Raw genomic sequence first — 15,838 nt, 5'->3', positions numbered from 1 at the left:
CTGTTTTTTGTCATTTTTTACAAGATGGAAAAAATCTCACCAAAAAGTCATTGGTTTAACCACTGATTTGAAAGTTAAAAACGGATTTGACATTGATGTTGAGATAGTATATAGTGTGTACCACAGAAGAAATTAAAACAAATTATCACTGATCTCATAAATGTAATCATTTATTGGACTACTCTAAACACTCCAACATATTCAAGTAAAACATTGCACAGGGAAAGGAGAAAAGGGGAAATGTAAAAAAAAAAAAGAGCCTTGTATTTGTATTATTGTAGTTCCTTTAGTTATTAAAAGCAATATTATTCCATTTAAATATTTACTATATCGGTTTTACCGAATGACTTTTTGACACTTCAAAATCTTTAAAATACCTTTATATGTAGTATAATATAATTAAAACCTTTTGGATTCAGTAAAAGAGATCAAGTTGTACTACCTTACATACTTTGGATGTTATATATTTGTTTTTTATTATTATTAAGGCCTTTGGACAAAAAAAAAAGACCCGTCACGTCATTGACCCATTTACAGTAGGCATAATTGTTATTGCGTATGCAGCATGAGTCAAATACAATCTTCTGTTCGTGAACAGTTGTATTTCATTCATTAATCTGACTACTGTTTTTACTTACATCTATTGCTCGATCAATATTATTATCACATATTTAACATTTTTAACTGTATGGTACGACAAACAATTTAATATGGGTAAGTTTGTGTATATTTTACTCATAGTAAAATACTGTATGTGCTGCATATAAACACCAGACAGATAATGATTTATTAAACAGATGGTCTTTACTCATCTCACTTGCACAAAATAAATGCAGTAATAGAAAGCATAGAAACGCACTGAAAATGATATGCATTTAAAAATTTGGTCGGGTTGAAGTCATCCCTCCGGATCTTCTGTATCCACTCATGCCCGTTCTGCAGCGTCAACGGGGAATGCATGAAAGCTGACTTCTCTGTTATAAGTAACGTGACGACATGGTACATAACGGCACACAACAATCAAGTGCTGAGGCTGTCACCCTCTGAAAGGCAAGTCACCTCTCATGAATCCTAAAAACACTCAATGTGAAAAACATCGCTGTGGTAATGGACCTCGGTCGCTGTTGTCTCTCGCTCTTGCTGTCTCCCGCTCTGGCTGTCAGATCACCGGAAGTACTGGCCCACACACTCAAGTTCGAAACGTCAACGGTCGCCATTTTGTGCACGGAGCGAATTATGTTGTCTAAAAATCAACTAACAAAAATTAAAGATGTATAGGAGTTACAGTGGCAAAGATCACTCTATGCACATTAGAAGGTTATATTTCATAGTAATGACATTGTTTTCTTAAGTGATTTCTTAGATAAGCTAAATTTTGATGTATTTTTTTTATTTAAATCATATTTAAGCTCACAAATGCACCTATTACACATATTTATAGAAAGAAAATCCAACACGTTACATGTGTGGGCAAATTCCAAACGGATTTTTGCGCCTTGGAAGGGCACTTGGGGAACAACTGGATCCCTTCACGAAGGGCCCTTCCACAAGGCCGGCGTTTGTTGATGGGTAGTGTAGAGTGTACATGCGATGCTCACTCACTTCAAGGAAGTAATTCTATTATTTATGGTCACGTGACCCAGCTCGTGATTCATTTTTAAAGCCAGATGGCGGGAGAGTTCGAGTTAACTTACAACCCGAGCAAAAGTTGTTTTGTCACATTTTCGTCATGTTGTTTAAATAAGTTTAATAGGTAAGAAATGTATTACGTTATGCAGGCTGGGTCCAAAGATGAGACGGCAAGTTTTAAAGTTGAGAGCAGAGAAATACACACACACACATTAGTCATCATAGAACATAGGTTCCAATCCAAACGGCTACAACTGACGCAAGCAGTGTTGCCAACTAATTTTCAGGGGAAGTTGCTAAAGGCAGATCGATTTGTTGCTAAAAGTTGCTAAATGACGTTGTGACGTCATAGCGTTATGACGTCATTACGTAATCGCAAAGCAAAACTACGCCATTATGAAATACGTAGATATTATTGTTTGTTAAAGAAATTTTATATATATATATATATATATATATATATATATATATATATATATATATATATATATATATATACTTTTTTTTTAAAGTGTTTTAATTCTACAATATATGCTGTAAAAAGGCTGTTCAACCTCTTCAGGTAGAACGGTGACTATTGCAGTTCAAATTTCCTATTGGAAGTTGTGGTGCCCTTACCAGCTCACCACGCCCTTGCGAGTGTTGTTTGGATTAGAGTCACTTTCCAAAAGTTGCTAAAAGTTGCCAAATAAACTTTAAAAATTGCTAAATTTGTTGCTAGGTGCTTTTTGAAAAAAAAAGTTGCTAGGGTAGTCTGAAAAGTTGCTAAATCTAGCAACAAAATTGCTAAGTTGGTAACACTGGACGCAAGAGCCCCCCCTACTCATTTTCCCCCACTTCAAGGGCTCTGCCATCGAAGGGAGTAGGGCATAGGGAGCACTCCCACAATTTGTTTTACTGGACAAATGGCGTCTTCGAGATGACGTAGACCCACAATTCAACTCGGCGCGCGAAAGCTGACTGAAGTAAACAACACAAGAGTGCAGCAGATCGTCGACAGATCTAAACTGAATAAACAATGAGCAAAAAAGACAGTTCAGGTACGCGATGTTTCTTTAACTTACACGAGTGAACGTGTTATGTCTTTATTTGGTTGTAATTGTATTAATGATATAGCACTAACGTTACGCAGCTAGAAAATAATCATCTATAATGCATCCGATTTGCATCTTTCTCTCTCTGACACACACAGGTGTCGCACAGATCCTCGCTTACCTCAATGAGAAAAACAGACCCTATAGTGCTCAGGATGTTTTTACCAACCTACAGAAGCAGTGTGGTCTGGGTAAAACGGTAAAAAGCAACATTTCGGATTAAACTCTTTTGTTTTGATGACATCTGTCCAGCAGTTAAGAGTCTGTGATCTCTCAAGAGCTCTTTGTGGTATTCACTGTATGCCTTAAATGTGGTCATTAGTGCAGTTGTTTGATTGAGTGTACTGCGTGATCACTATTAGTCACTATTTTTTTGCACTTACACAGGCTGTGGTCAAAGCGATGGATCAGCTTGCCCAGGAGGGAAAGATTAAAGAGAAAGTCTATGGAAAGCAGAAGATCTACTTTGCAGATCAGGTCAGTGTGATTCCACATATAATATAATTGGATGGAGGTTTTACCGTGTTATAAAAGAACCAGTGTTTGTGAATCAGCCTGACAGATGTCCCTTCTGTCCCTTCAGTCTCAGTTTGCAGATGTGAGTGATGCTGAACTTAAGAAGATGGACAGCCGTATTGCGGAGATCAGCACTGAAGTACAGACCATCTCACAGAGCTGCAGGCAGCTTGATTCAGGTGTGCCCTTAAATTGTGCTGTTGGGAAAGATGAATGGTTTGAACTTGTGCACAGACTGCCAGTGTTTGATAAAACGTTCATATTTTTGCCCACAGAGCTGAAGGAGTTGAACAGCTCATTAACCACAGTAGAGATGAAGGCACAGATCCAGGAGCTGCAGGCAGAGTGTTCTGGGTACAGAGAGAGGCTGGATAAAATCAAGTCCGCTACAAACCATGTGACCCCTGAGGAGAGGCAGAAGGTTCGAAATCACTGTGTTCTTCAATGTCTGCTGATCTTTTGGCCTTGGCTTGTCAAATGAACGATGCAGGATCTAGTCTGGTCGCAATTAACATGAAATCGCACTCAAACCGAATTGGTTTATTGCGATTATTTGTTATGTGCAGCTTGTCAGTGACGGACAACTCTGTGATCAGTAGTAAATGCTGCTCCATCTGGAATCACTGCGAGTTTGAGCCGCTTATAATATGAATTTGAAAAAGCAACACACGCCAAACATCTTTCCAAACATGAGAAGCATTTATGAACCTTTTGTCCAACAAAAGACAACATTTAAAAAAGCAGCTACAGCAATAGTATGATGCCCATAGGGATTTCCTGGAATAAAGTGTGTTGTCTACTTCTCCGGCTGGGCACATTTGGAGTTTCTGCGTGAGAGTGCCCTCTGGCGTTCAGATGGAGCAGCATTTACTACTGATTACAGAGCTGTACTTCACTGACAAGCTGCACATAAAATAACGGCAGGCTTTGCCAAATCGTGTGCGGTTTCATTTCGATTAATCGTAATCGTAACAGTAAGGATTTTGTCTGCTTGCCAAGTCAGACTAGTAGTTCATATTTTTACTTACCCTGCCAGCATTTTTGCTCTTAGACCCACCAAAAATGGATACATTTTATTTTTAGCAACATGCTTTTTTTTTAAATATATAACTATCATTCATAAGTTTGGGGTCAAAATATAATGTATTTTTAAAATGAATTAAGTTTTTATTCAGCAAGGATTCAATAAATTGATCAAAAGTGACAGTAAAGACATTTATAATGTGACAAAAGCTTTATATTTCAAATAATAAAATAAAATAATCAAAGAAAACTTCCTATTCATCAAACAATCTGAAAGAGTTGGAGTTGATCAGTTTATGTATGTGTACTGTAGATAAATATACACGTTTTTAACCTTGATAATAAATGTTTCTTTAGCTTTGCCATTACATTAATAAATTGCATTTTAAAATGCATTAAAATAGTAATTTTAAATTGTAATATTTTACAATTTTACTGTTTTACTGCATTATTGATCAAATAAATGCAGCCTTGTTAAGCAATAGATAATTCTTTCAAAAACATAAATCATGCAATCCCCAAACTTTTGAATGGTAGTGTATATATTTTAACCTTAACTTTGCTTTACAATAAAAAACCCTAACGTTAGTGTAACTCCATGACGGCTACAAATTCGTACATGCACCTTTGCAGGAAAAACTGTGGTGGAAAACATTCTCAAATGCTACGTTCACGAATGCGTCAGTCCAAATCTGTATCCGATTGGAATCTGATCTAAATTATTGACTGTCCACATTTTGTATCGCAACCGATTTGTTTGTCCCATGCCGCTCTTTCGGTTCCCGGAATATCTGCATTGGTTTCTATGACAATGGAGTCGCGTTGGTACTGTAGGGTATACACCACAAAAAAAAAGTGATACAGATGCCGTCTTATTTACAACATGACAACGTGTATCCCCTGAAATGGATTTTGAAATGTAGGATGATGGTATGCATGACTTTATTCTGTGCTGTCGTCTCTGCCGGTTTCAAAACATCTCCATTATTTTGTCATTTTCTGCTCGTCCGGCACTTTGCAACAACATAGCTTTGTTTCAGCGACTTTCAGCATGTTTCCTAAAACAATGTTTTTCATGGTGTGAGAAATTAGCGTAAAGCATGAGAAATCCGATCAGAGCCGTCAGACTGAAACGGATTTCCATAAATGCTATCTAAATTGGATTTCAGACCACATGTGAATGTAACTCGAAACGGATTTGTGAAAATCGCATTTCATGCTTTTTTTTTATTTATTTGCTAAATCTGATCGGATTTCAATCGGATAAGCACAAAAATCGGATTTGGACTGACAGTCTGACCGCATCCAAAGTCTCAGTTTCGACATCTTTAAGCAGTTACATGTCATTACCTTAGTGACATTTGAATTAGCTGATTCTACAACAATATTCAATACATGACAGAAAACCAAGTGTTAACATTTGGCAGCCTTATACATGATTAATGAACTCATAATGTAGTGCCCAATCAGTGCAAATGACTGTTCCATCCACCAACCTGAATCTCTCCCACACCGGCCCCAAGCCAACCTTATTATTGAGGATTGCCCATTAAATAGTAATTCAAAAAGAGCAAACTAGAGCCTTCTAGCATATCTGGAATATGTTTGATTCATTAGTTGAAGTTTATGAAGATAATGTTGCTGTCTTGAGGCAGTCAACAATATATTATGCTTATGTTGCTGACAAATGTATTTCTTGGCCCCCAGGTTTCCAAGGAGAGAGAGATTTATGTGAAAGAGTGGAGGAAGAGAAAGAGAATGGTAATGATCCATAAAAACATCTATTTACAACTTCAAATTCTGCCCAGGAGACAAAATGCCTGAAAATCTTTACTACTGTGCCTTAATGAAAGTGCAATAATTTCCATCTTATTTTAATCAACACCATAGTTCATTAATGTACGAATGGAAACTGCACACTGGTTTCGACTGAACTGTCCTAGCAAACAATACCTGATACTATAGTGCTATATAACCTCCTACACTAAACAGCCATTTAGCTTGAAAGGCTCTTGTACCCTGAAAAGAAAAGTATTTTTTTTTTCCTTTTTACCTACCAGGTTTCTGATATGGTTGGAGCTATTTTGGAGGGGTATCCAAAAAGCAAGAAACAGTTTCTGGTGAGTAATTCCCTTTGAGTATTGTTTTACTGGCAAATGAAAAACATTGGACCTCTCTCAGCATGTTATTTTTTTTTATTATTGATGTTGCCTATCTGAGTCTTCCCTTTTCATCTTGTGTATGTGTTTGAAATCAGGAGGAGGCTGGGGTTGAAACAGACGAGGACCATAAAGTGACAATGCCCAACATCTGAAGGAGGACTCACTGTTTAAATTCAGATGCCGTTGCTGGGACGCCAGACTTTTGGAAAGGTTGGAAAGTAATGCAGAGAATTCTGTGACACCAAGATAACTGTTTTGTTAAGAAACAATTCTATTTATTAAAGTTATGTTGAAAAAGAAAGAACAAAAGTGGTACATAAGTTTGAATATTGTTTATTTTTCAATTAAAAGTATACTGATACAAAAATATTTCAACCAGATTTTCAGAAATGCAGAAGCACTGAGTCTAGTTTAGCATGACTTCGCCTCATTTCTGTGAGCTAGCATTTCGCTTCACTGTATGGCTTAACTTGTAAAGATGTCCCTTATTCCAGCACAGGTCACAACAGTTGATTTGTACAATCGTCTGTTATTTAAAAAAGATCTCGATACATAAAAATATTCTGTGTCCTGAGTAGACTCAAATTTTTATCATGCCTAAATTAACATTCATTAAAACACAAATAGAATTGGGCGGTCACACCATGTGAAGTTGCTACCTCGCACGGAAGTGACTGTGTCTTCAATGATAGCTTATGCAGCACAAAACATACTGATCACAAGAGCTCAAACCATTAACATAAATGTAGAATAAAACACTGGACATTATTGCGCTACACACAGCTGAATAGAAATTTACATAAAATGATAATAAGAGGTTTATCTTCCATTATTTGTGCTTCGACCCTGCAATCTTTGGTCACAGCATCCCTAAAGACAGTGGCTTAAAAGATGAACAAAGTTGGCTCAGCCTTGCCTAACTTTAAATATATCAAAGCATGCGGGACAGCTGTTTTTTTATGTAAAAATGAACTGACAGTGATGCATCACAATGTAACTAGACCTCTCAGCTCCCATTTCCAGCACTAAGCTATTCGCAGTGGTGAATATGTAGTTGTGCTTTGGAAAACGACTTAAACATGAGGTAAAGATGATAACTGAATGCAACACGCCAACCATAATCATTCAAAGACAGCTGTATGGTTTACAATGCAGCAAACTGAGACGTATCTCACACCTCGGTACTTGGGGTGTGATGATGTCGGACAGCTGGGTATTCCTCATATTTGTGGTTGTTAAAATGCTAGTTCTCAGCATCACACCTGCAGACTTGTGAAAATATGAATACTGATGAAACTTTAGATTAAACAAATACATATGATTAAACTTTAGGACTGAGGTGTGTTTGTCAACAACTAAACAGAACTTGCATGGTAGATGAATGAGGAAACCGAAGATGCAGTATGCAATAACAAACATGTTTTCCCCTCTTATTAGAGGAAAGCCTCTTACTCCTCTTATTAAATTATTGCATTTCCACACTTATTGATTGGAATCACTGCTATAAACACTTCACAAAATCAGTCAATACTTGAGCAAGCGCTACTTCATCTCTTCAGAGTTCTTGAACACACCCCAGTCCAGTAGTGTGTGTGTGAAAGAGAGACCGTGTTCTTGAGTGAGAGGATAGCCTGAGGGACACACGAATTGCCAGCTTCAGTACAGCTGACTATTCACCTGCTGCAGCACAGTCACCACATACTCTCTCAGCGTCTGTCAACCATACAGAAAAACATGGTCAGTCAGGGAGTTTTCGATGTTTATCTAAGCCTGTGCCAGTGAATGACAGAAAAACCAAAGCTATCTGATCATAAAAATAGCAAGTGTAAATGTCCTTTAAGACAGTGGTTCTTCAATTAGGGGGCCTCAGCAAACCTCTATGGGAACCTCTAGATGACTGATTTAAAATGAGACCGAACAAGACTTAAAACGAGCTAAAACACCCAAACATGATATTTCTTATTTAATTTAGCACATCAACAACTTTTTTTTCTTCATCAAGGTTCCCACTGTCTAAAAAAACCTGGATATATGAGGAAGCCTTATTTTAAAAGTGTGATTTCAAGACCTGGAAAAGTCATGTAATATAATAAAATTCTATATCATTACATATTAACAAAATTATATAATATGTAATAACACTCATACCATGGACAATTGCCATCATTGACAACATAAATCTGTTATTGATGTTTGCAGCGCAATATTTGACCGGAAGGGTAAAATCTATGATTATTTTCATACATTACGGCTCTTTAGATCTAGCATTCTTCCCGCATTGAATCCGACACAGAGATAAATAGTGTGTAAGATCACATTTATTTGAATGAATTATAGCATTTATTTGAATTAATTATTGAGAGAGAGAGAGATGCGTACCTGCATCTGTACAGCATCTCTCTCTCTCTCTATTAACAACGAAGCTGTGAGTTTAATTACTTCAAAATGGCGAAGTAACCTACATGTTGCTGAGAATATAATGTAGCAATTCAGTAGCGAAGCTTTTTTATTACTAAAAGTCACGGGGCAGCGTTGACCAGTTTCTGTGTGTGTGTGCGCTTCAATGAAAACAGCAAATTAATATAGAACGGTGATTCAACTGACTTGGCATTAAACTGTCTTATTGCACACCTTCCAGCCAATCAGAATCGAGTATTCAGACAGATCATGGTATAAATTATATTTTATGAATATACTTTTTTCTAGTTGTACCAAGCTCTAAAATATTTTATCAAGTAGAAATTGTAAAAACTATTTTTTTTTTTTATTCTTAATCCTTATCAGTAAATCAAATCACTGGAAAAGTCACGGGGACTTTGAATATTGTTGTGGACAACAGCGGGCCTTGGATCCAAAAATGTCGAGAGCCCCTGCTCTAAGACACATTCAAGACAAAATGGTGTTGTGCATGTCATAATTCAGCTGTGAATAGGCCTTAAATGTGTGCTACCTGTGGCTTGCAGTGTTCCTCGATCCAGCTGAAGACGCAGGCAGAGAGATCCTGAAAGTTGCTGACTGACACTGCAGCATTGAAGGACTGGAATAGAGAGTCCATGATGCTCTGAAACACGCTGAACTTCACCTGATCTGAAACCTGCTCGCTGCCCTGCTGAGGGTTATTCTGATGGGCCTTCACAATGTGCTCATAGTTCCTGAAACAAACACCACAGAGCGTCAATTAGGCCACATTTTACATGGTTCAAGTGACCCAATTCTGATTTTTTTCCCTCGCATGTGGCACAGATCGGATATTCGAACGTGTAAGCAGGAAAAAAGCACATGGGATTCTGATATTCTCAGATCGATTTCAGGCCTCATTCATATGTGGAAATACATCTGATCAGATATTCCCGTCAATGCGGGTTATATGTCATTGAAAAAGCGTTGGTGGCGAATGACGTCAACTCACCAAGGTGGACACCAAGGTTATTTTCGTAAACGAAAACTGAAACTAAGACTAAAACTATTGGTCAAAAATCATTTATGAAACGAAACTAACAACAGTTACTGAAAAACTAACTGAAACAAAATAATAATAAGTTTTTATTAATAAGCTTTCATCCTTTAGCTTACCGGAAAATCACTTTTTTTCCATTCCACTGCGCTACTTTATTTTTCAATGTATGACCGTTGCGCTTGAGTCTCGCGTCTTCTGCAGCATCATGTGCATGACACGACGCTCTAAAAACGTGGAACTCAAGTTAAAATAAGTTCAACTTTTAAAAGACGCGTATCGAGACCTTGCGCTTTTTCCCCACTCCACTGTGCCCGTGTCATTTTTCCATTTTTCAGAGCAAAACCGCTTTCTTTGTGAACCAGCCCTAAGAAGCAGAAATGGCCAAATTGGCTAAGTATTTCCATCATGTCTAGACCTTATGCAAATGCAGCTGTACCTTAATTCCAGGTAAGATGACCATCTCATGTGAAACTAGCCTAAACAAGATAGGCCTACCACACATATTAGACAAGATACCACACTGAGCAGAAAACGGAAGAAAACGAATTGCATGTCTATAGCCCAGAAATAGACATACATTTTTCAGAGTAGAAGTATAGGCCTACTAAATGTCTGGTCTGAATAGAACATCTGAATATGAGTATATGATTTTAAACAATGCAATAGACAAAAAAGCATAAGTGGATCAATACAAGAATAATGTTTGAAAGGATTAATCAAAGAAATAACCTTAAAGAATAATCATACACATATCTTTTTCTTATACATCACATTTAACAATATTTCATTTTTAATTTGAATGAGTATGAATGAATAATTTTTACTTTTTAGTTGCATTTGTTTGGTTCTTTGTTCATCCTCAAAACAATTATTTTATTTTTATTAATAAGAGGTTTTCCACAAGAGTTAACTGTAAACTGCAAACATTAAACTATGCTGAAATTAAATGTCTTTAACTGGAAGTGTTCTGTTTACTCTGCTAAACTAAAATTACTAAAACTAAATATATAAAAACTAAACAGAAATGTGCTCACGAAATAAAAACTAAACTAAAACTAACAAAACCATTAATGAAACTAACTAAAACTGAAATTTATAGGAAATTCGAAAATTACATTAAAATAAAAACTAATTTAAAAATGCAAAACTATAATAACCTTGGTGGACACCAACTGTGATCACATGACTCTTTTCAATAGCGCAATGGGCGAAGAAGGCTCAACCCAGAGGAGTCATGCTGAAGTTTGTGTCTTTTGAGCCTTTGGAGCAACTTTTAAAGATGGTGCAGAAAGCAAAAGCTTGCATTATCATTTCGACTGCATCCATCAAATCACGCCATTTCAATTTCCTTTTCAACCTAAGCTTTTCTTGGCCAAGTGTGTAGTGTAAATGCAAATATCGGAAATGAATCACTTTTAAAAGATTTAAGCTAGTTGTTAAAAAAAACATCCACATTAGTATGTGAAGACTTCTCCCTCTCTCAAAGGTCTTAAAGGGTGTTATCTTTTTTGGCAGAAGAGTGACAGTGTCAGTTAAAGCCCTATGTCACCCAAAAACAGCCCTGCAGGAGAATAAGTGGAACTATATTTGTCAACTTAAGCAGCTTAATATGTTTCCGGCTGAATAACCAACCACTCACGTTTTCATAATTTTCAGCGCCATCACCTCCTTCCTAAGTGTGGAAACATCCTCTTCCTGCTTCTTCTTTTCTTTGTGGAGAAACTGAATGTAGTCAATTGCTGTGAAGACACACACACACATACACAGAGTTGCTGAGCTTTTCCATTCCGGACTAAAAGACATGTTACAAGGAAATATTAATAGGCAACAATGAAGGTCCCCTCACTCTTCTGCAGAACTGTAGCTTTGCTGATCTTCTGTGTGGCCATGGAGAAGTCAGACTGCTGCTGGCACGTAGGCACAATAGACTGCAGGTCATCATAGCCTTTCTGTGGGACAGAGATCCATACAGACACCTTTGAGTGATCACTCGGTTCACAGTATCTCTGCAGTTTGGGTCGCTTATAACGGGCATTTGGGAAAACAACGTGTGCCTACCAAGAAGCGCTTATGAACTGGCTGTTGAAAACAAAATAGAAGGGCTCCCTGTGGTTTTTCGTCAATATATATTATCTTGGCTATTTAATGTTAGAAAATGAAGACCATAAAAATTAGTATTGTAATTTTACAATATTTCTTAAATAAACTTTTTAAACTGCATCTCAAGGCACTGTTCCTTTTCATTGCATCAGGCTCGCTTTCTCCCATTATTTAAACATAACGTGTCCCATGTTTGCCCTCTCTAAACAGATTTATGAGCACCGTTGCTGCCCTGAACTGAGAGTCACCGTGTACAGCTGCTGTCAGACAAGCAAATCAAAACAAGACCACCATCGCAATATTAAAAATGAAGTGTTTTGAAATTATTGTGCTTTTATGGTTGATCATTGCCATCACTTCCAAGTACTTGGGTTCCCGTGGCGTCCGTAATATGAAATCAGAAAAGACTGTGCTACTATCTCCCATGTCTTGTCTGTTAGCCTGAAAACAATCTGCTCTTCCCAGTCGTCTTACCTTGATGGCATCCCTGCGTTTCTGCTCTGCCTGTGTGTGTGCCTGTCTCCTCCGGTCTTTATACGACTCCTTATAGGGCGTCTCATGTCTGTTGTCACTGTCTTCATCATCTAAACCAAAGGGGAGAACAACCATCTGTTAGCAACCAGTGGTCATGATTTATTATCTGTCTTTAAAGTATCAACACATCTTTTTTTTCTTTCTAATTATGACGTACATCCAAGTGTAACAGATTATCGAAAAAAATTATAATATATAGGACGGAGACTTGGCTGATTGGATTTTGAGATGTCGGCGTTGAATTAAAAAACGGAGGCAAACAAATGCTAAATGATTAGAGAAGTCCCGCATATGTCGGAGAGGAGATACAGTTACAACATTTATTAAAAATTACAAGGTCAAAAACAAGAAGAATGAAATGTATAGATGAATCCTTCACAATAACGATTGACATGCATTTAGAAAAAGTTGAATTTCGATTTCTTGTCAAATGTAACAGTGGAAAACCATCCAGAAAAGGGGAGCAATTTTAGAGCAAAGGTTATTTATCAACGTAAACAAAAATGGCCATGTTTGACATTAGATGATTGAGATTTGTAGTATCATCACCTGTGTTTGGTACTGAAGAGGCACTTGTGGATCCGATGCTGTTGGCTCTTGACACCAAACTTCCTTTGCAAGCATTTTCGGCAAAGAAACCTTAAAGATATGGAAATTTAAATATGAGTAGATATATAACCTAGTGTTATAACCTGAAGTCTAACCTTCATCTTGAAAAACACAATGTAGTCTGTAACTGTGTAGTTGAGTACTCACTGTGATCGAAGCCGTTGTCGCTGAAGGTGCCATCTGTCTGCTGAGACATGGTGACAGAAAGACAAACAGAAGAACAGTCAAAACCAGCCAGACTAAACATTCAGAGACCAGCCAACTAATGATCACATATGCAAACTGAGTCTGAGCTGTCCCTTTCGCCTTTTACTAGGACACCTCTAACTCCCCACTGTGAGGTGTCCCAAATAAACCCTTTTGAAAGGTAATATTTAATCTCTCTCCAAACTCTCTGATTGAGCAATCATTGTCATATTGTCAAGCTGTCATTACAGCTTGTGGAAAAGAGGGCATATTTTATTCGTTGCTTATGAATATGCGGCAGGAACTCAAGAGAATAAATACAGACACTTTCCGAAAAATTAGAATATCATGGAAAAGTTTATTTTATTTCCATAATTCCATTCAAAACGTTAAACTTCCATAGATTATAGATTCAGGGCCCACAACTTAAACGATTTCAAGTATTTAGTTGTTTATTTGAGCAGATTTGCACCTACCCACACTGCCAAAAGAACCAAAATCTGGTTCAATGACCATGGTATCACTGTGTAATTACTGTGTGATTTCATTTTTAAATCCTGTTTTCGTGGGTTTTATGAGCTGGAAGCCCAAATTATGTATCTATGGAAGTTTAACGTTTTGAATGGAATTATGGAAATAAATAAACTTTTCCATGATATTCTAATTTTTTTGGAAAGGGTCTGTATAGTGAGGAACAAAAGAGAACTGAATCGAACCGTGTCCCTCTGGAGAGTCGATTCGGTCGTTCGATGCCCCAAAATGATCTGTCTAGTGTATGCGTTTTGAAATAGTCAGAATAACAGCCAATGTATCCAATAAGCAAGTTAGCTTAGCGGATTCAACTCTTAAACATCTGTTACACAGCCTCCACTCGATTATTTACAACATAAATGGATATTTTAAACACAGAACCGTTTTTTGGCCGCGTTTCTGCTGTGACTTTTTAGTCTAAATCACCGCTAAATATACTACATTTAAAGACCACGGACATGTGGGAAGCTGTAATTCTTCTTTTGACTTGCTGAACTTTAAGGCTAGCAAGCTGAGCTAGAAAGTGAAACCAACCGTTGCAGACCTAACGTTACACAGATGAACAGAAACACACGTTACGAAGTCGATTTTGAAGAAAACGACTGTTTAAAATCAACAGACGGTCTTTATCTGAATAGTTTTTCTTACTTTTAGCCAGGGATCCTCCGGCGACGCGCTGTTTTCCGTCATTTTGGAATAAACAATGACGGGATATTACGAACTGTGCCCCCTAGTGGCCATTACCTGATCCTCAGTCAAGACTCATCTTTCACTCTGTCCATCTCTCTTTAAACACACTTTTCCTTGGGACTTTTGATAAACTTGATAAGTTAATTGTTACTTCAACGAAAATGATTATTAATCTATTCGGTCATTTATTTTTTACATATCGTATGTCTATGTAGCTATTGCCCATGACTTACATTGATCCATCTCCTACACGAGTAAAGATGAACACAAGGTATGTGTTTAATCATTCCACATGGTGGTGCTATAAGAGAATTGATCGAACTCAGTGTTAAAAAATATATATGCCAGGGGGAGGCTGCCCTTTTACTGTCTATGGAGGCTGCAGACCTGGAGCCGGGTCCCAGGTAGTTCAACGCCCCTGTTGTTCCTGATGCGTCCAGTAGGGGGAGGCTGTACGCGACACGAATTGAGGTATGTCAAATAATCTGCTAAAGTTATTGTTGTTAGCAATGATGCAACATTTATTATTTATAAACGATTAGCTAGATAAAGCTAGGGTAGGTAGATGTATCAATTCATTTCTATATATCAATGGATGGGTCTATAATTTCTTTCATGAGACAAAAAGTTCTTGATGGTCAAGTTGATGTTCTGTCTGGCTCAAACTTAGCTAAACACATGTAGAATTAGCTGCCCCTAGTCTTCTCTACTCACTTTCAAAATGAATTTTCTTTTGCAGTAATGGGCATATATGTATGTAAATCTCTCTCTCTCTAAGTAAAGAGTTTAACTGCACACTCACTCAAATATTTTGATTATTTCCAACGTCATACATGATAAAACCCACATTAAAAACTTTCCCCATATGGTTTGAATGTAGATTCTGGTTTGAGTTGTTTCTTATAAATGAGATGATCTAATTATCTAATTTATATCTTAATATACATTTATCTTAAAATAGCTTACTGATCTTGACTAAAATGTATGTGCACTCAGTGTGGGTTTTATCATACTCTGTCTTTACCAAGTTCTCTTTAACTTGCATCTCATAAAGGTGTGTGTTTGCTGTAGCTACTTAAGGAAATGGAAATCTCTCTCTGTTTAAACTTGTATAAACTTGTTTTTTAACTGCATTCCAAACCAATAGCTTGTCTAGTAAATAAACAACTTACAGAGACATGGATATGTTTTTAATGTAATTTTCAATTTTCTCTACACAGTCCATAATCAGTGGCCAAAAGAAATCAAAGTGGCTTGACACTTTTTCCAAAAGTGTTCCACCAACAAGTGCCTGTGCCGTTGTACTT

The 15,838-nt window shown here is 37.1% G+C and overlaps 2 protein-coding genes across 3 annotated transcripts; one reads left to right on the top strand and one right to left on the bottom strand.

The window, feature by feature from the left end:
- Positions 1–2,480: 2,480 nt before the first annotated feature.
- psmc3ip (PSMC3 interacting protein) lies at positions 2,481–7,746 on the top strand. The gene is made up of 8 exons (XM_081377350.1): positions 2,481–2,669; positions 2,822–2,922; positions 3,111–3,200; positions 3,307–3,418; positions 3,515–3,660; positions 5,970–6,023; positions 6,323–6,382; positions 6,520–7,746. Exons 1-8 carry the CDS (start codon positions 2,648–2,650, stop codon positions 6,574–6,576), a joined length of 642 nt encoding a protein of 213 aa, XP_081233476.1. The 5' UTR covers positions 2,481–2,647; the 3' UTR covers positions 6,577–7,746.
- On the bottom strand, positions 6,742–14,605 carry mlx (MAX dimerization protein MLX). 2 transcript variants are annotated; one of them, XM_081377324.1, is made up of 8 exons: positions 14,490–14,605; positions 13,272–13,311; positions 13,065–13,154; positions 12,456–12,565; positions 11,728–11,830; positions 11,521–11,620; positions 9,375–9,576; positions 6,742–8,137 (listed from the first exon to the last, which is right to left on the bottom strand). In XM_081377324.1, exons 1-8 carry the CDS (start codon positions 14,529–14,531, stop codon positions 8,081–8,083), a joined length of 744 nt encoding a protein of 247 aa, XP_081233450.1. In that variant the 5' UTR covers positions 14,532–14,605; the 3' UTR covers positions 6,742–8,080. The 2 variants fall into 2 exon arrangements, with proteins under 2 accessions (XP_081233450.1, XP_081233451.1); XM_081377325.1 differs by having other exon boundaries at positions 13,272–13,308; positions 14,490–14,548.
- Between the last annotated feature and the right edge of the window lie 1,233 nt (positions 14,606–15,838).

The sequence above is a fragment of the Scardinius erythrophthalmus genome (assembly GCF_964197995.2).
Source record: "Scardinius erythrophthalmus genome assembly, chromosome: 1".
Classification (NCBI taxonomy): domain Eukaryota; kingdom Metazoa; phylum Chordata; class Actinopteri; order Cypriniformes; family Leuciscidae; genus Scardinius; species Scardinius erythrophthalmus.
Note: the sequence above shows the minus strand (reverse complement) of the source record. Positions and strands in the feature narration are given on the sequence as shown.

Coding starts and splice junctions, on each gene's coding strand:
- psmc3ip (XM_081377350.1), top strand. CDS start 2,648: ATGAGCAAAAAAGACAGTTCAG. Junction 3,661..5,969: donor CCCCTGAGGAGAGGCAGAAG/GTTCGAAATCAC, acceptor CTTGGCCCCCAG/GTTTCCAAGGAGAGAGAGAT. Junction 6,383..6,519: donor AAAGCAAGAAACAGTTTCTG/GTGAGTAATTCC, acceptor GTTTGAAATCAG/GAGGAGGCTGGGGTTGAAAC.
- mlx (XM_081377324.1), bottom strand. CDS start 14,531: ATGACGGAAAACAGCGCGTCGCCGGAGGATCCCTGGCTAAAA. Junction 13,155..13,271: donor CGACAACGGCTTCGATCACA/GTGAGTACTCAA, acceptor CATATCTTTAAG/GTTTCTTTGCCGAAAATGCT. Junction 12,566..13,064: donor CTCTTCAGTACCAAACACAG/GTGATGATACTA, acceptor CCTTTGGTTTAG/ATGATGAAGACAGTGACAAC.